Source organism: Triticum aestivum, chromosome 2B (genome assembly GCF_018294505.1).
Source record: "Triticum aestivum cultivar Chinese Spring chromosome 2B, IWGSC CS RefSeq v2.1, whole genome shotgun sequence".
Classification (NCBI taxonomy): Eukaryota; Viridiplantae; Streptophyta; class Magnoliopsida; order Poales; family Poaceae; genus Triticum; species Triticum aestivum.
Genome location: NC_057798.1, coordinates 237,364,981 through 237,390,388, shown reverse-complemented (window position 1 = coordinate 237,390,388; position 25,408 = coordinate 237,364,981). Strand labels below are relative to the sequence as shown.

The following is a 25,408-nucleotide window of genomic DNA, read 5'->3' as shown; positions in this document are numbered from 1 at the left end:
AAGGCAACAACAAATGCACAAAACTAACACCGCATGTCACATTGGTCATGATGTGACATTCACCAAGGGGCCATGTAGGGGAGCAGAGGCATTGACCTCACCTTGTCGCTAATGGCCAAGTGAGGCTGGGCCATGTCTTGGCGGTCGACGCCAACGATGACCACCAGGATGGGTACCTCGCTCTTCCCCAACGCCGGGAGGTCCTCCACATCGCCCACTTTAGTGCCTTCGGCCCGTTGGAGCTGGTAGTCTCCACGACCCACATCAACTGATCCCGCTCTCGAAGCAAAGAGACACCACTCGCGGGAGGGAGGGAGAGAAAAGGGGTTGGGTGCGACTTTGGGTGGAGGAGGGTACATCAGCGACGGGAAGGGATTGGGGCGGAACGGATGATCTGGGAGGCGGCGCGATGGTGTGGGCATGTTCACTTAGCCGGATTTTGTCAGCCATTTAGATTGTAGGAGGGGGAAACCCGGTGGGGAGTGGGGTTGCGACGTGGATAGAAGTGCGGATGATTGAAAAAATGCTGCGAGCAAAACACACAGTGAACGAGAGATGGAACCTTATTCTTTAAAAAAGTTATTATTAAATAAAAAAATAGAGAAGTAGAGACAAGGCCCTCTACATAGGGTATGTTTGGATAGCTATTTTTTTTCTCGAAACGGAGTTTGGATAGCTGTTAAATCTCACCATACCAGTTTTGGTTATTATTTAGATGGTTGTCAATTTCTTTTGGTACGCCAATAGCTATTTGCTCATTCTAGTTTGTTTTTCTTGTCAATTTTGGCAACTCATGAATTAAACCAAAAGATTTTCCAAATTTTAGGCTAGCCAACTATTTGAGCGGGTGAGTTTGGTCTACTGGAGAAAAAACCATAATAACACGCCGCACCACGTCGCCTTCTTCTCCCAAGCTCGCGCTCGCTCGCTCGCTCCAACCACATCGATACTTCCCAGCTGAAGTTCCTCCGTCTCGTCTCGTCGCAGTCCATGGCCGACCCGCAGGCCAAAGCGCGAGGCCCACCGGAGCCCCGGGCGGAGGCCCTGGTGGAGCCCGTGCGGGTCAATGACTCTGCGGCGGAGGCCACGCTCTCCAGCGCCGAGCTGGCGTGGCGCACCACCGGCGCCGGCCGCGACAGCGGTGGAAGGCGGAAGCTGGAGCTGGAGTCCGACGTGCTCGGGTTCCAGGTGGAGGGCAGGGCCCTCAAACTCGTGACCTTTACGAGGGGGGACGTGACGGGCGCGGGGAGGCCGCCGTCTCCGGTGGGCTGCGGCGGAGGAGCAGAGGACAGGAAGAGAGGGGAGGTGGCGGTGGAGATGGAGAGCGAGGAGGCCGCGGAGAGGTGGGGGCACGCCATCAGAGATCGCTTCGCCTCGCTTGGTAATCACCATTTAATTCTCTGATCCTCTGCTCTTTTGTTCAGTTTAAAGTTGTGATTTGGTGATCTCGTAGCTGCTCTTTCGGGCGACTCTCGGTGCGATTTGGTTACTAGTAGAAAATTTCCTTCTCTGTTATGCTTGGAGGAATTGGGCTCGTGCTTACTTTTACCTGATCGAGGTTGCGTAGCGGGCTGTGTGGAATCCGTTGACCTGGTTAGAATCAGGATGAGTGTTAAAGATAGTCAGGAAACAGCCCAAACCCAACGGCTCGATCCGTTTCGGTTAACCGAACGCTGAAGAAATGAATTCTTGATTGGAACGCTCAGAGAACCCTCTTCCTTGCTGTTTGTACGGAGGTTGCGTGTCCTGGGCACCTCTTTTACATGATTTGGTCAAGCCATCAAATGCGCAACTCCATTCTTGTAGTGATTTCTCCTGTTGAGGCCAGAGAATCATGCTGCTCCTACATTACGCCCTTCTTAATTCATTTCCTAATTTATAGTTGGAGATATTTTATAGGCCTGTCATTTTCTATTTTTGATTAAGTGCTCTTATCAATATCAATTTCGCCATTAATGCTCTCGACTGTTCCATCTGACTTTAACACAACAAAAAATGGGTGTCATATTTCTCAATCGAATGAGAAATAGCTCTAGCTCAATCGATGCTATAGCCGTCGGATTGTGCGCGGAGATTCGTGCTGGTTTTCCCTTTTTAGTTTTCGGCAGTTATTTTCTCTATTGTTTTTCCCGGGAGACGATTGCGGAATAGTTATTTTTCAATCGACTGAGCTCTAGGCACTCCCAAAGAATTAAATGCGAAACCAACTCTTTATGTTTTCGAGTATTTCCATAATTCAATTGAATTGATCCAAACATCCAAAGATTTTTCGGGCATTGTGTAAGTCTTATCAGCTGTAGTTTGCTTGGTCTTACTTTGTGATTGTCTACGCTTCTGAACACAAGCATGTTGGACATTGACTGTTCAGGAATGCTGATCTGTTCCTTCCACTATATGGCATTGGATGATAGGTCGGCCGAAGAGACTGTTCTTCATAGTGAACCCTTACGGTGGGAAGAGAGGTGGACGGAAGATTTTCCAAACTGAAGTTCTGCCTCTTATTGAAGCTGCTGGCATCCATTACACCATGCAAGGTTGTGATCAATATTTATAATTTTTCTAGCTATGAAAAGATAGATGTGGTGCCCCACTTCTGTTTTTTTGGCTATACTAAATTTTAAGTGTGAACCATCCTCAGAAACCAATTACCGTCTTCATGCTCAAGAAATTGCTGGTTCACTGGATCTTAGGAAATATGATGGGATCATTTGTGTTAGTGGAGATGGTATCCTTGTAGAGGTTAGCAAAATATATTATTCTCAAATGAGACCCGCTGGAAGATATACTCTGTTCAGTATCTTCAGATCTCATTCATAATCTTTTGAACTGGTTTAATATGTTTGCTTGTATGCTCTATTTGGTTTGATTATATTTTGTGTTGACTGTAGGTTGTTAATGGTCTGCTCCAAAGAGATGATTGGGACAAAGCAATAAAAGTGCCACTAGGGATCATTCCAGCAGGTATATGATCATTGCAATATATCCTTATCATAGTGCTGTATTGTTCCACATTGGTGAGCCATACTATACATTAGGGCCGTTTATCACTGTAATATTATTTCATCTAAAAACATTAGAATCATCAATAGCTGTAAGTCTGTAACTTGTCTTTTATGTTCGGCCCTGGTGAAGCATCTTGGTACTTTAATGTCATTGGTAATGCCCAGCACAAATTTCACACGTTATTACATGTACCACAGGTACTGGAAATGGAATGGTGCAAGGTCTATTGCATTCTGCTGGTGAACCCTTCTCAATGTCAAATGCTGTGTTTGCAATCATCAGAGGTAGTATTTTCTTCCTTGATGTTCATCACACCTCATCTACACAGCCATGTTATTTATCCTCCAAAACAATCTACATTTTCATGTGTACAAACAAAGGCTGATACAACCTTCCCACACAGGTCACAGACGTGCCCTCGATGTCACTTCTGTTGTGCAGGGAAAGACAAGGTTTTTCAGTGTCATGATGCTTACATGGGGTATGCATTGTATTAGTATGATGCTGCCTTTTTTCCAAACTGCAGTTGATAACACTGGCCACCCTTCTCAGAGCTTCTTCTGTCACTATATTTTTATGGCAATATATATATTTCACAAACCTGAAAATGATTTATGAACTGCAGGTTTGGTAGCTGATATTGATATTGAGTCAGAAAAGTTTAGGTGGATGGGAAGCGCTCGCATCGACTTCTATGTATGGTTCATACTCTGAAAAACTTCTATAGAACACCTCGCTCATTTGTATAATATACTTTCTTGCTTCGTCAGATGCATCTGAGACTTCTTAGACAAGTTCCAACTGCGGATTTTCATTTAGCAAAATATACTGGATGCTTTTTAATACTCGAGTGCTGACAGAGGTCGATAGAAGTGTGTTTCAAATATCGATGTAGTAAATTCACTCTTTGCTCTGACTTTGTTTCAGTCCCTTCTACGTGCGGTGAACTTGCGACGGTACAATGGGCGTATTCTTTTTGTTCCTGCCCCAGGATATGAAGGATTTGGTGATCCTGTGGAGCAAACTATCAGCTGTAAATCAAATGGGGCTGCCAATGCCGCCGAAGGAGACATAACAGATGTTTGCAATAATGAAACATGTACCTATTCAGGTCCTTCAACTGACGATGCTGATCTTGAATGGAGATCACTGAAGGGTCCGTTTGTTAACGTTTGGATCAGCAACATTGCTTTTGCTAGTGAAGGTGTCATGATAGCACCACAAGCACAGGTTAATCTCACTCCATATTGCTCCACTCCATCTTATTTTGACTTTGATGCAGTGAAGGCTGAAAAATACTCTCATACACCACTTGGAATCTTTGTCGAGTAATCTATTTGCCCTGAAAATCTAGCGCTCTTCCTATGTTTGTAAGAATATCAGTGTTCATGATGAGTCATTGGCATTGTCAATCTTGGCTCCATAGGCTAATTATATCCTTTACCACCCTGCAGTTTGCAGATGGCTACTTGGACGCAGCTATAATCAAGGATTGCCCATGGTCTGTTGCTCTCGGACTCTTGCTTCGGATGAAGGATGGTAGCTACATCGAATCGCCCTACGTGGAGTACTTCAAGGTATGCTTAAGTAACCCCATGAGCTCCCAGAATCCACTGTCAAAGAACTTACTCCAAACATGCATGGTCATGCATCTACTGAATTGTCATCATCTCTGCATCTGCTACTAACAGGTGAAGGCTCTCCGGATCGAGCCGGGCCTGCGCGTCGGCAGCAGCACCATAGGCGGCATCATCGACTCCGATGGAGAGGTCCTCGCGAGAGGCGACAGGTCCCAAACCAAGGAAGAGCCGGAGCATCTAATGGCGTATGGCCCCCCTATCCAACTAACGGTGGACCAGGGGCTGGCCACCATCTTCTCCCCAAGATGATGAAGTCTTTCTCCCTTGTTCCCCTATTCTTTACATCTCACATGGTTCATGGTTGCGTCTCAGTACATGTTGTATGTAAATATACTCTCACCGAAATGCAAGAGGCGGTCGATGTTTGTCTGAATCCTGGATATAACCGATAGCGTCAGAGCTCAGTCAGAACTGATCCTCAAAAGGCAATAGTGTAAAACCTTAGGGGAATCTGACTAGTGCAGGAAAGGGATATTTTTTGGCGAAAGTTGATGCGTCACACTCTGGTTGTAGTTGGCATTGACCAAGAGGCACCAAAAAAGCGTGGTCTGATGAGTACTGTTCTCCGCTGATTTGCGGTACAAAGGAAGTTTGACTGTCCTGAAATCACCATAATTTTCCACCACTTTTATTAGTCACTGTTGGCCCCTCGAACACCCCCTCTCCCCCCAACCGGGACACCACCTGGTCGCCAAATCGCCACCCAACCCCACTCACACCCACCCCAAACGTTCAGGTTTCATATCCAGCCCAAACGTTTTTGCCTAGTTTTCCGTAATTAACTGGGCAATTCTCTTCTGCTTATTTAATAGACGAGACAATCTTTGCCTCCGTTTCGAAAAAAAAATCCAGCCCATATGTTACCAGATACGGGGACGCATGGAACCATCTGCCACATTGGACAATCTCTTGCGGCTTGCATTATCCCCTCTAGTTAGGGTTCCTACTACTCGCGGCGGCAACAACTGAACTTCGAGATCACACATCCCATGTCGTCTTCCCCTCGTCCCTCCCGCTGGTTCGTTGCTCGGGGGACTTCTCACTGAGGGTTTCATGGCGGTGATCACGGGGCTGGATGTGTGAGGCGCTCTAGGGTTCCTTCAGCAGCCTGAACGTTTCTTTTCGTCGGGTTAGGGTTTTCAGAGATGACGGACAAAGCTTCAGGGTCGAAGACAGTAGACTCCAAAGATGTGGCAGAGATGATGGAGAGGCTTGGCCTCCAAGAGAATGACTTGGATGATGTAGTTTTTGAGGAACATGAAGCACCCCCACCAGATGCGATCAGATGGATGGCGCTGGCTAGGGTTCATACGGAGAAAGCTTACAGCCAATACTGGTTCTTCAAGACGATGAGAGCGGCGTGGAATTTGGCCCAAGAGGTAAAGATTGGACCCCTCAAGGACAATTTATACACCCTGCAATTCTCGTGCCTGGGCGACTAGGAGAGAGTCATGCAAGAAGGACCGTGGACTTTCAAGGTTTTTGCGGTGATTATTTCACCTTATGACGGATTCACAAAACCGCCTCAAATCAAACTTGACACTCTTGAGATCTGGGCTCAGATTCATGATCTTCCTAATGGTTGCTTCCCCATGTTGAAGGCTTTGGCGGGGAAGATTGGTGAAGTTGTGTTCGTGGAACCAAAGTCCCATGGTTTTGAAGGAAATTTCTATAGGGTTCGGGTCAAGATCGATGTTCACAAACCCTTGAAGAATTCTACATCAGTTGTTAAAGAAAACAAGAGACAATTTTTTCTTGTGAAGTACGAACGCCTCCCTGACTAGTGTGCCGTCTGCGGCCATCTTGGTCACCAATTTAAGGAGCACGGGGATGAGATTCACCCCCCGAAGGCCCTAGTTTTTAAGGAACTTAGAGCAACATGGTTCCGTGGAGCAGGAAGGGGCCCGAGAGAAGGGCGTGCCCGCAGAGGTGGCTTCGGACGTGGAGCTCCAAGGGGCGGAGCAGGTTCGAGCGTCGGCAGGGGCGTGTCCCAGAAGCCCAAGCAGCATGCAGGAGATGAGGACACGGATGCTCTCATGGAGGATGTTGAATTGGCCAGGAAGAGATCTTCGGATATTGCTGATAAAAACATTCCTAAAGGGACACCGGCCAATGCAGACAAGCTCATGCTCCTGCCACCTCCTATAGTTGCTCCAAGCCCTTCGTCTCGACAGGAGCAGAAGAGAGCCAAGGTTGCCCCTCATGCTGAAAACGGTTTGCCAAAGAAAAACCTCAGCGACAAGACCTTTGATGCGCCCATCGCGGAAACCTAGAGTGGCCTCCGCGGGGCACAATGAGTATATTTTGTTGGAACTATCATGGGGTGGGTAGACCCGCGACAGTTCGTGAGCTTTGCGACCTTGCAAAGCAATTTACCCCGACAGTACTTTGTATAGTAGAAACACAACTAGACAAAGTTCGTGTCGAGAATTTGAAAACTTCTCTTTGTTATGATAATAGTTTTGCTGTAAGCGGTTCTGGTAGAAGTGGAGGCTTAGGCATTTTTTGGAATAATAAAATAAAGCCGAAAGTTGAGGGTTACTCTAGGTATCATATTGATGTACTCATTGATGAAACGGGACCAAGCCCATGGAGGTTAACTTGTGTTTATGGAGAAGCGCAGGTGGCAGCAAGGCAAAACACTTGGGACACTATTCAGGGTATAGCAGGAACTTCTTCCCTTCCATGGCTATTGATAGGTGACTTCAACGAGGTATTACATGCAAGTGAACATGATGGAGTGGGGCAGAGAAGCCAAAACTAGATTGCTGCATTCAGACCAGTTGTTGATGATTGTGCTCTGGTCGATCTAGGGCAAACATGAATTCCATGGACTTTTGAGCATAAAGTTACTAGAGGTTCATATACACGAGTCAGGCTTGATAGAGCACTCGCCTGCAGTGCATGGACTATGTAGTTCCCAAGGGCGTGAGTGGACCACCTTACGACGGGTTCATCAGATCATGTGCCTATTATTTTGCATACATATGGAGAGGAGGAGGGGAGACAGCGACAACACACTTTTTGCTACGAAACCATGTGGGCCAACTGCATGCAAAGGTTGCTGATGATTGGGAGGGCGTGCCGACATGCAGCTCAGTGGCGGAAATCAAAGAAAAGCTGGCGGCCTTGGCTCTGACGTTATGTGCATGGGACAAGACCACGTTTGGGAGTGTGCGTAAACAAGTCAGAACCCTAAAACGCGAGCAGGAAATACTGTAGAGTGTGCCAGGGAGGGTTGGCCCTCTCACAGAGAATTAAAAATCAAGGAAAACCTTATCGAGCTCTACCACAAAGAAGAATTGATGTGGAGGCAGCGTGCTAGAGTGGAATGGCTATGGGCGGGAGATAAGAATACCAGGTTCTTTCACTTGCGAGCGAGTATGCATAGAACGAAAAATCTGATTAAGTTACTGGTGCAGGAGGACAGCAATTCAACGGATGATATACAAACAATGAAGGACATGGTTAACTCCTTTTATAGTAATTTGTACATGTCGTAAGGGGTTCACGATATGGATGATGTGCTGAATGTTGTACCAGTAAAGGTAACCACCCAGATGAATGAGCAGTCAAATGCACTATACACTACCGATGAGGTAAAGACCGCGTTATTTCAAATGGCACCGACGAAGGCTCCCGGACCCGATGGATTCCCCGCTCATTTCTTTCAGCACCATTGGAAGTTTTGTGGTGAATAGGTAGCTAGAGTGGTACTCCGTATTGTCTCGGGTATGGAGAGCGCAAAGGAGATCAACAACATAGTGCTAGTTCTAACCCCGAAGGTAAAAAACCATACATTGCTTACACAATTCCGCCCATTCAGTTTGTGTAATGTATTGTATAAGGTCGCGTCAAAAGTGATAGCAAACCGCTTGAAGCTAATATTACTGGAGATCATCTCTAAGCAGCAGTCGGCTTTCGTCCCAAGTAGATTAATTACGGATAATATCATTGCTGCTTATGAATGCCTTCATTTTATGAAGAGAAACAAAGCTCAGATTCACAGGTCTTGTGCGTTGGAACTGGATATGATGAAGGCCTATGATTGTGTCGAGTGGGACTATCTCAGAGCTATCATGTTGAAGCTTGGTTTCACTCAGAATTGGGTTGATATTGTTATGGGGATGGTCTCATCTGTCTCCTACTCAGTTATGTTTAATGGAGAGAAGTTAGAAGAGTTCAACCCTACACGTGGCATCCGTCGAGGGGATCCTATTACACCCTATTTGTTTTTTCTTGCAGCAGAGGGCCTTTCGTGCCTCTTAAAAACTCGTGTTCAGTCATCTAATCTCAGAGGAATTAAAGTGGCTTCAACGGATCCGCCGATAAACCACTTGTTGTTTGCAGATGATAGCCTACTATTTTTTAAAGCAAATTCGGAAGGGGCGGAAGAAGTTTCTCTCTTATTGGAAACCTACGCTAGGGCTTCTTGTCAAAGAGTAAATAGAGATAAATCATCATGTTTTTCAGCAAAGGATGTCCAGATTCATTGCAAGAACAGGTGAAACAAATCTTGCAAGTTTCCAATGGACAACTTAGCGAGAAATACTTGGGGCTGCCTACGGACGCGGGCTCTTCCAAGAATGGAGCTTTCAAGTACCTTATTGGTCGCTTATGGAATAAGATAAGAGGATGGATGGAGAAGACCCTCTTTGCTGCAAGAAAGGATGTGCTCATCAAATCAGTAGCACAAGCCATTCCGGTCTTTTTGATGTCTTGTTTCAAGCTATCTAGAGGATTATGTGAAAAGTTAACTTCAGCCATAAGAGCTTTTTGGTGGGGTAGCAAACAAGGGAAGAGGAAGCCCTACTAGGTGTCTTGGGATAGCATGACAATGCCAAGGTACATGGGTGGCCTTGGTTTTCATGACTTTGAACTATTTAACTTGGCTTTCCTGGCTCGACAATCATGGAGGATATTGATCTCCCTAGATTCCCTTAGTGCTCGAATTTTAGAAGCTGTGTACTTCCCAGATTGCTCAATCCTTGAAGCCAATGATGGAAATCATCCATCCCAGATTTGGAGATCTATTGTGGAGGGGAGGTATATAATGAAGCAGGGTCTGATTAGGAGAATTGGAGATGGAGCATCGACAGAAATATGGAACACAAATTGGATCCCTTGGATAGAACTAATGAGGCCACTTGTGTCTAGAGTGCCAGATCCACCCCAGCGAGTGGTTGAACTTATTGATACAGGCAATGCATGTTGGAATATGGAGCTTGTAAATCAGGTGTTCCTGCCGTTTGATGCACAAACAATCTTTCAAATCCCGATCTGTCAAAGGAATGTGGTTGACTACTGGTCTTGGATGTTCGAGAAAACATGCATCTTTAGTGTACGTCCTGTTATCGTTTGATAGTTGAAACCAAGAAGAGACAAGAAGATTGGTTGGAATCACGCCCAGGTGTGTCTAACCGCAAATATGAGGAGTCAGCCTGGGTTCGGCTATGGAAAACCACTGTTCCTGCTAAGATCAGGGTGTTCTTGTGGAGACTTGCGCGCCAGTCTATCCCAACGGAGGACATTAGAATGCACAGGAATATGACTACGAGCTGCACCTGTGCTATCTGTGGAGCTTCGGATTCATGGAAGCATAGTTTGCTTGAGTCCACCACAGCTCGTTGTGTTTGGTCGTTGGTTGACTAGGAACAAATTGATGAATTGTGGAGCAACACTGAACATACAACAAAGAAGTGGTTATTCACGATGATTGAGCAACTTTCACATGAAAAGTTTACAAAAGCACCAGTTACACTTTGGGCCATTTGGTGGGCGAGGCGGAAGCTGATCCATGAAGGGATAAATCAAAGCCCTCTGTCAACATATATGTTCATTACCCACTTCATCTCAGAGCTAGTGGAGGAGAGGAATTAAATCCAAAACCATGTGATTAACACAGTGAGTGCAACCCTAAGGAGATGGATTCCGGCTACAGCTGGTTGTGCCAAGATCAATGTCGACGCCGTTGTGTCACGCGGAGTTGGTCCAGCCGCCGCGGTGCGCAGGGACAACAACGGAGGATACCTAGGGTCCTCGATGTTGGTCATTAGAGGGTTGATCGATCCGCCTACTCTTGAAGCTATCGCATGCAGGGAAGGTTTATCTCTCGCGGAAGATCTGGGGCTCCAAAATCTGGTCATTGCGTTGGATTGTCAAGATGTGGTGAAGAATATTAAAGAAAAAACGGGTGGAAACTACGGTGGAGTAGTGAAAGAGATAATCTCCCGGCAAACTTCTTTTAATTCTTGTTGTTTTAAATTTGAATCCCGAGTCTCAAATTTTGAGCCTCATAAATTAGCTAGGCATGCTGTAAAGTTGGTCCATGGCCGCATATCTGGCTGGGGCTACCGCATGACACTTCTCTAATACCGGTAGCAATACCAAGGAATGAATAAAGCCTAGCTTATTGCTCAAAAAAAATCTGCCACATTGGACTAACGGGCGTATCCGCACGAAAACCCATCGGTACACCGGGTTCCTCCTCGGATTTGGTGAGGACACATTCATGTCGCCACTCTGGCACGACACCCGAGGGACCAAAACTGGCTATTTTAGTCGGATGACGAGTGTAACCCTAGCCGCCTCCATTCCCCTCCTCTCAATCCCGTCTGCGCCGCCACCACTTCCCCTCCTCTTCCTTTCCCATTATGACCTCGCCGTCCACCATGGTCTGTCAAAACATAACTTACTACAAAATGCTCATGCCTGAGCATTGGGCAGAGATCGCAACCAAGATGTGTGTCGCTGAAGAGCCGGGCATGGAGGTTGAGCCCGACGATTTGGCGCGAAGGAGGTGGAGGCAGAGTTCCAACACACCCAAGTCGCGGGGTTGGCGGTGAAGTTCAAGGCGGAGCAAGCCACCATCCTCTATTCGACCCAATCCGAGCAAGAGGTGGTGAACCGTTGCCGTACCTCGCCGGCATGAGGTGGGAGGTGCTACCGACTGTTCTACTTTTGACAGATTCTGTTTTGTGTGTGTTGTTTGCTTATTTTGATGAATCTATGGCTAGTATCGGGGGTATGAACCATAGAGAAGTTGGAATACAGTAGGTTTAACACCAATATAAATAAAGAATGAGTTCATTACATTACCTTAAGTGGTGGTTTTTCTTTCTTGCACTAACGGAGCTTATGAGATTTCCTGTTGAGTTTTGTGTTGTGAAGTTTTCAAGTTTTGGGTAAAGATTTGATGGACTATGGAATAAGGAGTGGCAAGAGGCTAAGCTTGGGGATGCCCATGGCACCCCAAGATAATCCAAGGACAACCAAAAGCCTAAGCTTGGGGGTGCCCCGGAAGGCATCCCACTACAAAAAAAATACACTTCCATGATGATACGTGTTTGTCAGAGTAGGTCGCGTTTTCTGTCATGCATGTACATCCATGACGATTTTATGACAGAATCAAGATAGTCATACCTGTGCTGTCATAGAAGTGTTCCATAACATTACCAGAATTATCATCACGGAAGTGTCCACTTACATGACGATAAATCACGCGTCACATAAGTGCTTTCGTCAAGGGTGACCGACACGTGGCATCCACCGTAACAGAACGCCGTTAAGCTATCGGGTCGGGTTTTGGATCCGATAACCCGTTAACAGCCCCGACCAATGGGGATTTTCCATGTGTAAAATTATCATTGGCTAGAGGAAACACGTGTCAGCTCATTGCTGGCACAGATGTCATCCACTCATTGGACAGAAGGCGCCTATGATACGTCGACACGTGGCACGGCCCAACAGAGGCCCATTCCTGTGAAAAGGCCGGCCCATTTGGTCAAAAGGTGGTGGGCCGGCCAATGGAAAGCCTGTTAATGGCCTGTTCGCATATAGCCCATTTACAACCCGCTAACCCAAGGCCCATTACGCCCTATTCGAATTAGGCCCAGTAGCGTCATCTGGGCCATCCAATATGATTCCAGCCCGTTTTCACTTCTGGCCCATGTATGGCCCATGACGTCTTTCGGCCCATATGAGGCCCTATGTAACTCTTGGCCTATTAACGGCCCGTGGTGAAACTGGCCCGTAATGAACAGTGTATCACTTTACACCCATTAACGGCCCGTGGTGAAACTGGCCCGTAAAGAACAGTGTATCACTTTATACCCATTAACGGCCCGTTATTCCGTTGGGCCGTTTCCAGCCCATGTTATCTTTCGGCCTTCTCAGAGCCCATTAATTCTTGGGCTCATTTCCAGCATTTGTTTCCTTACGATCCGTTACTATCATTTTTTGCTTGTGGGCCCAAATTCAGCCCGTGGTTACAGTCGGCCCGTTTGTGGTCCGTTAATTTGTTGGGCCGTTTTCATAGCGTCATCAAATACGGCCTATTAACGATGGCCCGTTATGGTCGGCCCATGAACGGACGATTCCAACTCTAGCCCGTTTACGGCCAGAATGCGGTCTGTTTGGCCCATGTTTGGCCAATCGATCATACGGCCCGTATAAGGCCCATTGATGATACGACCCGTAGAAGGCCCATTGTTTCTACGGCCCGTAGAAGGCCCACTGTTTCTATGGCCCGTAGAAGGCCCACTGTTTCTACGGCCCGTAGAAGGCCCACTGTTTCTACGGCCCGTAGGAGGCCCAGTGTCACTACAGTAAATATTAGCCCATGGTTATTGTGGCCTAGTTTTAAAAAATAGGTTATTGCAGCCACTAGCAAACCGCGGAAAAAGAACTGCACTGACTACAAGCAAACAAATAAACAAGACAACAAGGAAATAAATAAGCAAGCAACTTACACTAGGCTATCACGGCTATTACACATATTACATCCACTGGGCATCAAAGTTCGCCACCAGTGCAAATATAGGGAACACAACAGCATATAAACGCCGCAGCAAAACAAGTCCAGAACTGAAACCACTTCAGAAGAGCTCAAGAAACAATATCCTGGGTACCCATAATGCTGGCAAGATGCTTAGCAAGCTTATTAACTTTCTCTTGTTTGGCGCTTAAGTCCTCCAGCACTTGCTGTTGCACCAGAAAGTATGCATCTGAATTCTGCAGGGACTTCCTCAGTCCTTCGGCTTCCTGTCACATAACATCTGATCGATGTCTTTCAACTTGAAGTTGAGACTCAAGAAGCCGAACTGATTCAGGCAACGAGTTCGAAGAGCTGGTGCCAGCAGTGGTAGCCAGTAACTCGAACACTACATCAAGACAGGACTTTGGGGTTGTCTCAGTGTCTTCAATATAGTTTTTATCAGCTTTCTTGGAGACCAACAGGGATGTCTCACTATCTTGAACCTTATCTGCATTACTTCCTTTACCATTGCATAACAGGGTACTCTTCTCCAATATTTTATCCGCGTTCTAAAAGAGAAACAAACAAACACATCTCAGGTTTACAATGTAGTATATGAAACTCATTTTGGTAAACCAGTTCAGTAGTAAGGTGGACAGGATAACAGCATGAAACAAACATATATCTATGTAGTATGGTCACTGTATGGTCTATATCATTCTAGTTTATGTTGCCAAATCAAGATAGATACAGTTCGAATCATATCTATTTAAGACAAAGCAGCATAGACAGAATATAAGTGTGGGAAACTACACAACAATAACAACACTTGTAATGTGCATGGCATGAGAACATAACTGTTTATTCAATTGAAACTGAAATCAACATAGAGCAAGTTACAACAGCAAACAGCCAAACACGTTGAAGAAACAGGTTTAAAACATACCTGTTGCGCCATTGGAGTTTCAATTGCATCCTTCAAATTTGAAATTAGTTGGTATCAGTAAATACAGTGATGCAAGAGCAAAGTAGTATGAACCATAGCTACGGAACCTGACCTGAGAACAATTCTTCTTCTGCTTTAAGCGTTGACTTCGGGTTCGGAGTGGTGGTCCTCGTGATTTGGGCACTGCAGTTGCCTTACTAACTGCTCGTGTTTGGGTGCTCTGTGGTGGAGACGGTGCTGTGTCAACGGGAACTGGGTGTCTATCTGCTGGGGTTGGGGTTAGAAGGGGTGTAGCTGGTTCTCTGTCCAACTGGGTAGGGGTACAACCTTCATGACTGTGGGTTATGTGTGGTGGGGCTGGTTCTTGGGCAAGTACAACCGTGGTTCTATCTGCATCGACAGGTAGCACGATCTTATCTGAAGACCGTGTTTTTACTCCCACAGATACTGCCATCACTCCCTCCAATTGAAATGGCTGATAAACAAGAAAAGTAATTGAATGTACAGACATTGTAAGATAGACAGGTGCAATGGATAGTAGGGAAGAAAACAGGGCATGAAATAATTCACATTTATGTTGTCTAAGCAAACAGAATAGTAGGACATAATTTCACACATATGATGGCTAATTAAACAGGATAGCATGACACAATTTCACATGTATGATGGCTAACTAAACAGGATAGAATGACATACTTCAAAACATGATGACTATGTAAACAGGATGACATGATATAACTATACGATGTGTCTATTAAAGTGGTTGGCATGCCATAAATCACAAACATGCCGTCGATGGAAACATGATGGCATGATATAATTCACGGATAGAATGACATAATTTAAAATATGATGACTATGTAAACAGGATGAGATGATATAACTATATTATGTCTTTAGAAAATGGGTTGGCATGCCATAATTCAGATACATGCTGTCTATGTAAACATCATGGCATGACATAATTCAAATATATGATTTATATACTAAGGAAGTGAGCAGAGGGCAATCGCATATATGATGTGTCAACTAAGGAGATGGCATTCAATATTGTGTATATGATGTAAAAACTAAGCATTGCAATACAACATATGCATTATATGAGTAATATAACCCTGCCAAGTTTGAGCATACACCTCAGGGGGATAATAGGACTGGTCATCTGCCTCTGAATCCTCCTCTGAAGAGCTATCTGTAACCAGCAAGATATCTGCTTCAGCAGGTAGCATTGTCTGCTCTGAAGACCTTGTTTTCACTCCAGATTTCTCCATCACCAATTCAAATGGCTGATGCATAGGAAGAGCAGTTGAATATACAAACATTGTCGACAAAAGCAATGAGAAATACAAAAAAAGGACGGCATGATATAATTCACATATAGGACGCTTGCCTAAACAGCATGGCATTGCATAATTCACATACATAATGCCTTGCAACAAGATAACATTGCATAATTCACATATATAATGTCTTGCAACAAGATGGCATTGCATAATTCACATATATGGTAATTAGACACTAAACAGGTGGCATTCACACAAAGCATGTCTAAACTAAGCAAATGACATAGCAATGCAAGATACCATACGCACGATATGAGCAACATAACCCTGCCAAGTTAGGGCATGCACCTCGGGGGGGGGGGATATGACTGGTCATCTGTCTCTGAATCCTCCTCTGAGGAGCTATCGGTAACCAGCAAGACATGCGCTTCGTCAGATAGCATTGTCTGCTCTGAAGACCTTGTTTCCACTCCAGATTTTTCCATGACCGTGCCGAATGGCTGATGCACAGGAAGAGTAATTGAATGTACTAAAATTGTTGACAAATTTAACACGTAATAAAAAATGATGGCATGATATAATTCACATATAAGATGACTGGCTAACCAGGGTGGCATTGCAAAATTCACATATATGATGCCTGGCTAGACAAGATGGCATTGCATGATTCACATATACGATAAAGAAACTAAACAGATGGCATTGACACAAAGCATGTCTAAACTAAGCAGATGACATCTTTAATGTATACAGTAAGCAATGCAAGGCACCATATGCATGATATTACCAACATCAGCATGCCAAGTTAGAGCGAAGACCTCATGGGGTAAATAGGAGTGGTCTTCTCCTTCTGAATCCCCCTCAGAACAGTTATCTTCCTCTTGATTACGATCCGAAATGGGTGGAGGGGGGCTGCCTTTGCGCCCACCATGGAACGACGTCTGCATGAAATTTTATTGCCACGCAAGGCTCGTCTCTTTTGCTCTACATGATCAGTTCCATTGTGTACAATAACTGGCATGCATAGGAATAAAACATAGTGAGATTATGTAAGGAGTGCATGCACAAATCCAGAGTGATGGTAGCAAACTGTGGATAGACCCAAAACCAATGATAGCAGGCAGATAATAGCTTTAGTTAAAAAATACAGATAATGGCTCCTTTAATGTTTGTTTGCACCCAACATGAAACTCATAGTAGACACCGGAGATTAACCAGATAGTACTGATTGCTGCCCCAATATGTACCCCACAACCATTTAAAAACTCAAGTTTCAGCATTAGTTTGGACCTGACTCGGAGTCTAATAGGTGAACACGATGATAATGTAGCATGTCATCATATTAAGCGACGCATAACGTAAGAAGACACGGAAGAGTGCGACCTCTCTTGCGGACCCGTGTAGTCCTCAAGGTCATCTGCTCAGTTGATGATGGTAATGCAGTTGTCGTGGCTGCCGGCGGTGGGGAAGAAGATCTGAGGCGGCGAAAGACAGTCTGGAGAGCGGATCCCTGCTGTGGTGAACCCTTCCATCGTTGGAGCAGCTGAGCTGGGGTGGAACACAGCGTCGCAGGAGCAGGACAAACCACACAAGGTTTTCTTTGACACATATCTGTAACAGAAGTAATTGAGTAAGGGCTTGTTTGAATTTGAGGATTCTAACAATGCAGGGATAGGAAATAGACAGGAATAGGATAGGAATGCACGTGCAAAACAGAGAATTTAAAAACACAGGATTTCTGCCAATCTGGGTGTTTGATTCACAACAATTGGAAGATCACAGGATGCAAAAAAGCATGGTGAGATTAAGTCAAACCACAAGAAAATGTACGGTTATAATGCTATTATGCTACTATCTCTTAGTCTTGTGCTTGATGAATAGGAATATGAAAAGGAGGAGAAGTGGAAATTAGAATTCCTACGGTTTTTCTTTCAAGGAGACACTAAAGGAACAAATCCTACAGTTTTCCTTTGCTCCATTCCTTTGCACCAAATTCATGAAAAGTAGTACCATAGGAAACTTTCCAATTCCTATGTTTTTCATTCACTTTTCCTTTCAAGCACTGGCGATTCTAGTAGGCAGGCTTGAGCAAGGAAAATCCTACACTAAAAAATGTTTTGTGCTACTTCTATTACTTTGGACCCAGGCCACTGCCATACTAGCTCAACTCCCAGGCCCATCGACAAATGCACAACTGAAACGTGCAGAGATAAATAATGATGGCGTTCAAGAGAGTCCATCACGGATAGCTAAGTTGCCTGGTACCTCACTGCTTGTCATATAGTAGGATAAAATAATCGTATTTCCCGTTACTACGAGTGCTCAGTGGACAATATATATAACATGTAGAGTAAAAAAGAGATGCAACAAGTGTACAACCTCTTTGGCGAAGCCATGTCGATCTCAGCGTGATTGGGTTGGCCGGTGAGGATGCTCCGGCTGACTTGGCTGTCGGAGGAGGGGAAGAAGATCTTAGGCGTCTGGAGATGGAGCCCGAGGTACTGCTCCGCTGTGATGGAGGGTTTCGTCGTTGGAGCAGCTCCGGTGAGTTTTACAATGCCGAGGCTGAAGCAGGAAAAGAGAGACAACGAACAACGTTAACCTGAGTGGAATTCTAATAGCATCTCCAATACATGACGTAAAATACATAACCACAAAGTGCTAGATGTAAAATACATCAGCCGCTCATCTCTGAACTTAACTGTCGAAACTGAATTTAACTGTCAAAACTGAACTTAACTGTCGAAACTGAACTTAACTGTCGAAACTGAATTTTGCTGTCGAAACTGAATTTTGCTGTCGAAACTGAACGCACTAGCAAGGTGAGGCTACACGTCGGTCGACTGACTTTTTCATCTCTGCTCAGTCGATTTTGTAGCCATTGGATACGAAATCAAGGGCTTGCGGTTCATCTTCAACCTCCACCCCTGTGAGCCGCCAGCCACCACCGGCCAAACAGCAGCCCCTCGCCGCCCGCGGCCGGTGGTGCGCTGCCCCGCCCACCCTGAAAACACTCCCCACTGCCGGTCCACCGCCGCCCCGGCCATCCCTCAACCCCCCCCCCCCCCGTGCCGAGCTTTTTCTCCGGTGATGCCCACACCACCGCCGGCGACCACCGCCCCCACCCTCAACTCTAAGATAGATAGTGGGGTACCTCTCCGGCGAGCCCCACTCCCCGCTACGGCTAGTTCTTCCTTCACCCTGGCGAGCCCCCACCACCCCCTGAAAATCGACTGACCCAAAAGTCAATTTAGTCGACTGAAGTGTAGCTAAATTGGAGCAGCATCGCAAGCAAGAGGAAGAGCGAGAGCAGCAGCGCGAGCAAGAGCAATAGCAAGAGCAGACCAGGCAGGGGACTGAGAGCAAGAGCAGAGCAGCAGCGCGAGCGAGAGCTAAAGCAGCAGCAACTCCTATTGATGTGGACGTCGCCGCCGAGGGAGCGACGCCGTGGAGGAAGTGGCCGGCGACGCCGCCGTGGATGGAGCCGCACCGTGTCGGCTCGGGACCGAGCGCCGGTAGCACCCTGAGATCGAATCAAGAAGAAAACGCGGCGATTAGTGTACAACCTCTTTGGTGGCGCCGATTAGGCGCAACTTCATCCGAGGAAACGGTGATGATGATGCTCTTTCAGTGGTGCAGGTGAAGACGGCGGTGTGGGAATGGAGGTGGCGCGAAAGACGAGGGGAACGTCGGGGCAGCTCCTTGGAGGTGGAGGACGGGGTGGCTGAACCGGCGGGACGACGAGATCGAGGACGGATCCTCATCCGGTACGGTGGATGAGGGACGTCGAGGTGTTGTTGTGGACGACGTCGTCGGGGAAGAGGCTCCGGCTAGGTGGCGAATGGAGCAGGGTGTGGGGTTTCGTCGCGGGTTTTCGCGGCCTCGGTGTACGAATGGGTGGGCGGATGGGATGGCAGTGGGGAACCATGGCTTAGGGACGCGCTTGTCCGAAATGTGGGGTAAGTTACGAAAGTACCCCCACCGATTTGAGGCGGTTCTTTCGGTTCAGGGGTACCACGGGCATTTCGCGTGTCGGGATTTCACAGGAGGTGGGAGTTTTCGCGCGCGTTGTATTTTCGGAATAGCAAGGCGCGGGTTGAGATGGAGGGAGTTGTCGGAGCACGACGAGACAAAGATATATCTTAAATATTTCGGGCTAACAAGGCGCGGGTTGAAGAGGCGGGAGTTCGCAGCACGATAGACAGAGACGCTAGCTTGAATTTTCGGCATAACAAGGCGCGGCTTGAAATTTCGGAAGAACAAGCTTAACGTGTACCCCAAAAAAGACAATTTGCACCTCAACACGCACAACACACACACAAACACCATTTAGACTAGAGTAAGGTACATGTGCATTGCACGCATGAGATTTGGCAACCAAATTATGAATAAATAACACATTATAGCATGTAAGCTTTGAGTCATATATGCGTGATGTAGATGTTCGTTTAGTTCTCATAGTTCATTTCATTCAAAATCATCTAGTTTTTATAAGAAAGCTAATCTATTTTAAGATTCATGGAATTGTGCGTTGTAAGACATAAAGTAAAAACAAATAATGGCAAATCATGTAGAAAAACATTTGGGCAATTCTGATACGGAAGATTCTAGAACAAATAAGAAGTGCTTGTGTTTTGATGTTTGTGCATTATGCTTAAGTTCAAACATGGAGTCTTCTAGATTATACATGTGGCGAAATCTGGTGGAATCTAGACGATATCCAACGGCCAGTAGTGCTCAAATTTGCCATCTTTGGACCATCGGATTCGCCTCATTCAACGACCATCTTTCATAGTTAAAGTTACCCGCACACAATATAAGAAAATATAAAATATAATATATATATATATATATATATAGGGGTATAGATATAGATATGTGATGCGAAAGCCGCCCATCATCTCCAATTAGAATAGTGTGTCCATGCACGGATGCGACGTGGCCAAATGATGTCTGCCATCGGTATCTCAAATTCAAATCAGTCTGACCTTGTTCAATGTGTATACATTACAACATGCTCGTTTCCAAACCACACCGCGCAAATCTCCGTTATATTCATGCATGCATGGGTTTCAAACACCAGAATCTCTTATTCAAATATTTGAATTCAACTTTACATTGATTATGACCTCAGCTAGTCTTTTACACCCACACAGTCGTATTCTCTTTATAATTGTACAACTAGCTTTCTCTCGTTCATGCATGCACACACACTACCAGTCGACATTATCCATCGCACACATGCAATCTTTTTCTTCCGGTCGGTCTCCCATGAAGGCACACACCCACACACATCCCCCTCTCCATCATATCGGGCATTCTTTATCTCTCACGCGTGCATGCGCAATGATCGATGTTCCTCTATGTATATGTGTATATAGCTAGGTCTTTCATAGTTTTCCACACAAACCGATCAATCGATATATCCAGTGAGGTCTCACCCTCTTTCCCACGTCCACATCGATCAATCTATATCTCTCTATATAGGATTAACATATATAGCTAATACACCCACGTTAATTATATATCCAACATCCCCCTCTCATCATCCATGCCTTCTGCTTCATCTCTCAGACGCGTGCATGATGGCGAAGATAGGGGGCAGTAAGGGCCCTGCCCTCCCTAACATCACTATATATCGAGGCTAATATGAATGTGATCATTAGACAATTGCTGCTAAAAATGGTTTAAGTTCATGAATTGACCATCCTCGTAAAGGATTAGCAATGCTTGGCCCCCTAGCTCATTTATTTTTCATGGCTCCGCCACTGCATGCAACAGCGCACGTTCTCGCCCCCTCTCTCTAAATATTGATCTTGCACTTGTGCATTCCTTCATAGTCTCCCTCCACTCGGCCCCTCACACCATCTTCTAGCCCCCCACCGTATTTTGCCACACGTACAATCTAGCAGACTTAAGCATAATGCACAAACCTCAAAACAACAGCGGTTCTCTTTTGTTCTAGAATCTTCCGTATCATAACTTCCCAAACTTTTTTTCTAGTTGAATTTCCATTATTTGTTTTTACTTTATGCTTTACAACACACAATTCCATGAATCATAAAATAGATTAAGGGCTTCTTTGATTCAAAGGATTCTCAAAGGAATTTTGGAGGATTCTAATCATTAGGATTTTTCCTATCTTGGTTGTTTGATTCGTAGGATTGTAAACTATAGGAAATTTTCCATATGATTCATTTGCACTAGATTTCATAGGAAACATACCATCCACTCAAACCTCTTTGAAAGAATTCTGCGTTTTTTCTATGCACAATCAAACACTTGTACAATCCTGTAGGATTCAAGATGACATTCCACTATAATCCCATGTTTTTCCTATTCCTGTCTTCTTAGTTTTTTTATAAAAACTAATTGATTTTGAATGAGATGAACTATAAGAATTAAACGAAGGGCTACATCAGGCATATATGACTCAAAGCTTACATGCTATAGTGTGGTATTTATTCATAGTTTGGTTGCAAAATCTGATGCGTGCAATGCATGTGTACCTTACTAGTACTTCGAGTATGTGCAAAACACGCAAATTAGAATACCAATGGCACGCTAAATAGTGTCTCTCTTACAGTTCATGAAGCCACATGGCACATGTGGAGGCGTTGTTGCGACCTCCTTGCGTGGATTGATCACAGTGACGTGCTGCTGGTTCCAGAAGAATGTACTCATCCTCCCTGAGCCATACTGGTGGTACATGCACGAAGCGAAGATGTGCACGCAAGCCACACACGCACTCATTACCTCGCACGCACACGCGGGTACACGGGCGGACGCAATTTTGTACCAAGATCCACCCCATGTGATAATTTGATGCATGTAAAGTCGTTCACTTCATTGATGGTCAACTAATACAGCGCATGCAAATTGAGTGGACGTGAGGGCGGAAGAAAGACATTATTACTCCACTGCGCGCATGCGAGTAGTTAAATCGTGGGTTGCTAGTAGTACTTCCATCGGTCTCCTTCATATTTTGTGCCAATTTTTGACAGTAACATAATATTTACTCCATCCGTCCATAAATAAGTGTACTTCTAGGTTTTGTGCTAAGTCAAAGTTTTAAAATTTTGACCAATTATATACAAAAGGGTAGTAACATATATGACATCAAATTGATATATTACTAAAGTACAATTCAAAATAGATCTACTAATAGTAATTTAGTGCCATAAATGCTGCTACTTATCCCTATAAAATTGGTCAAAGTTTAAAACCTTTGACTTAAGGCAAAAGCTAGAAGTACACTTTTTCGCGGACGGAGGGAGTACGCATTTGAGCAGTGTAGTACTTGAAATTTATGTTCCGCTAAACTCATCGGGAGCCGTTTCAGGCCTCGAAACCAAAACCATCAATTAATCTTTACCTTGTTACCATCACATTCGAAAGCCTCCTCACACCTACTAGTACGTACCAAACCTGAACATGTTCCCACTATGCAGGTATTAGTACTAGTGCTAGTACTTAGGTTATAAAAAGGGGAACTACCTAACTAAAAATTACTCTACCTTTCCTCCTCATAAGTGCTTCTTCTTCATCCGGCGTTGTCATGGCCGGTGAGAAGAGCTCTAGGTCGAGAACTACTCGTAACAAGGGAGCGATAACCAAGGCTGTGGAAAAAAGAGAGGGCTCGCCGCCACGCAGATACCTCAAAAGATCTCTCACGGGCAGGCGATGGCTCCCAGGAGCGCCCTAGCCACGGAGGTGAACATGCCGAGCCTGCGGAGCTGGAGTCGTTATCCCTCGACGGCATGCCTGATCAGCTCAATAAGAACCTCAATAAGCAGAAGGAGTTCATCCAAGGCTTGATGGAGTTGCTGAAGGAAAGCCTCGATGACATGCCCGCTAAGCTCAATAAGCAGGGGGAGTTGACCGCCGACTTGGTGATGCTGCTGAAGAAGAGCATTGCCTTGGAGAAGAAGGCGACCGGCGAAATCTTGCGACTTCAGGAGGACAAGGCAAAGCTCTGCCACGAGATCGACCTGTTGAAGGATAAGAACGCCAGCTAGAAGAAGCTGCATGAGAATAGTAGTTCCTCGATGAAGATGCTGCAGGACCTCGTCATGGAACAGAAGGAGGAGTTGGCGAAGCTCCACATCGAGCACCCGGCTGCTGTCAAGGTACGTAATGCAGCCGTGGAACAGATGATGAAGGCTCGCGTCGAGAAATCCTGCGTCATGGACAGAATGAAGAAGATGGCGGAGGAGATGCGCAAGGATATGGAGGTCGTGGAGGTGATGAAGAAGCAGTTATGACTCCGTGGCAAATTAGATCATTTGGGGTGATAATATTCCTTCTTCTTTTGCTCCCGTGTTTCATCTTTTGCTTCGGGTGTTTCGCCGCACATGCCACGTTCTCAGCGAGGCATGAATAGAATAATGCTTTTTTAGGGAATGAATAGAACAATGCTAACAATGAGATGACTAGCACATTAGATCATTTTTTATCGCCATATGGCAGTGGGCTGCAGTGTTTCGTGCTCCTCGTTGCAGTACTACTCCAGTGGAAAACTTGAGTATACCGCACGGTTCTTTGCTCCTCCTCAGGTCGTCGGCGCATTTATACGAGCAGTCAAATCACAAGGCCCCGCCTTCTAGCAGTAATGAGCCGTCAAATCACAAAGACCCTCGCCTCTCGTGAAACCGACCAAGCTAGACTGCCCCGCCCTCTAGCCTTTTAAATTTTTTATACTTTTGTACATCAGTAGTATCGATGGATTGCGTCATGGAGCAAAACTTGAAATTAAAAAAAGGTGGTACATATAGAGAGTGCTTGTCGCCAAATTATGCATATAGTACTATTAAAAAGGTTAGTCACAATAATGGTGTCCAGCACAACCCACCCCTCAAATAAAGTGCCGGCGTGGAGAAACTCGCCACTCCTCATCGAGCTGAACTGGAGCAGCGAGTTGCTGAACCACGCGCCTGCTTGGGGCAGCAACTGGCTCCGTCGGGCCAAGCGAGGCTGGTGAAGCACCGAGCGGCCTCGCCCGTATCCGGAGGGCTCGACGGGCCACCCAGCCGGATAATATGCCGGAGAACGGTTCATTGGAAGCCATCGGAAGAGTGGAGAAAATGGTGAAGGAGGAGATGGGGGAGCGGCGGAGGGGTGCGATTCTTGCCCGCTGTCTGGCTGGCCTCGTGTAAATAGAGGGCGGACGGTAGGACCTTGGCCGGCGTCTGGCCTCGTTTAAACTGAGGGCGGACGAGAGGAGCTCGGCCGGTGTTGCGTTTAATTCCGGCCCACTCATGAACGGACGTGTGGCCGGAGTAGGATTCTCTGTTTGCATGCGGGTTTAACGCAGGGGTTTAATGGAGGCGCCAGGCATGCAGTGGGCGGCGCAGTACTATTCGATTTGACAGCAGTAATGAGCCGTTAAATCACAAAGGCCCTCGCCTCTCGTGAAACCGACCGGGCTAGACTGCCCCGCCCTCTAGCCTTTTAAAAAATGTATATACTCCACTTTTGTATAGTAGTAGTATCGATGGATTGCGCCATGGAACAAAACTTGAAATTAAAAAAAAGGTGGTACATATAGAGAGGGCTCGTCGCCAAATTATGCATATAGTACTATTAAAAAGGCTTGTCACAATAATGGTGTCCAGCACAAGTGCACAACCCACCCCTCAAATAAAACTAAGCACCCTAGAATTCTTTGACAAAATTAAGCACCCTGAAATTCTTTGACAACTAAACTGCTGGCTATATGATGTTGGCCATATATATTGTCTGTATATAATGTGAAGAAACGAGTGGTAGTACTATACCAACT

At 45.7% G+C, this 25,408-nt stretch overlaps 1 protein-coding gene across 1 annotated transcript; it reads left to right on the top strand.

Annotated features, from left to right (window-relative positions):
- The first annotated feature begins 883 nt into the window (after window positions 1-883).
- On the top strand, window positions 884-5,232 carry LOC123044545 (sphingosine kinase 1). The gene is made up of 10 exons (XM_044467315.1): window positions 884-1,381; window positions 2,412-2,534; window positions 2,639-2,739; window positions 2,889-2,961; window positions 3,201-3,287; window positions 3,407-3,484; window positions 3,629-3,699; window positions 3,931-4,233; window positions 4,458-4,580; window positions 4,695-5,232. The coding sequence occupies exons 1-10, from the start codon at window positions 991-993 to the stop codon at window positions 4,890-4,892; spliced, it is 1,548 nt and encodes a 515-aa protein (XP_044323250.1). The 5' UTR covers window positions 884-990; the 3' UTR covers window positions 4,893-5,232.
- Window positions 5,233-25,408: the final 20,176 nt, after the last annotated feature.

Bases quoted from the DNA above. Each gene is read 5' to 3' on its own strand.
- LOC123044545 (XM_044467315.1), top strand. From the start codon at position 991: ATGGCCGACCCGCAGGCCAAAGCGCGAGGCCCACCGGAGCCCCGGGCG. The intron at 2,535-2,638 runs GTTGTGATCAAT...AACCATCCTCAG, and splicing joins CATCCATTACACCATGCAAG to AAACCAATTACCGTCTTCAT. The intron at 4,234-4,457 runs GTTAATCTCACT...ACCACCCTGCAG, and splicing joins TGATAGCACCACAAGCACAG to TTTGCAGATGGCTACTTGGA.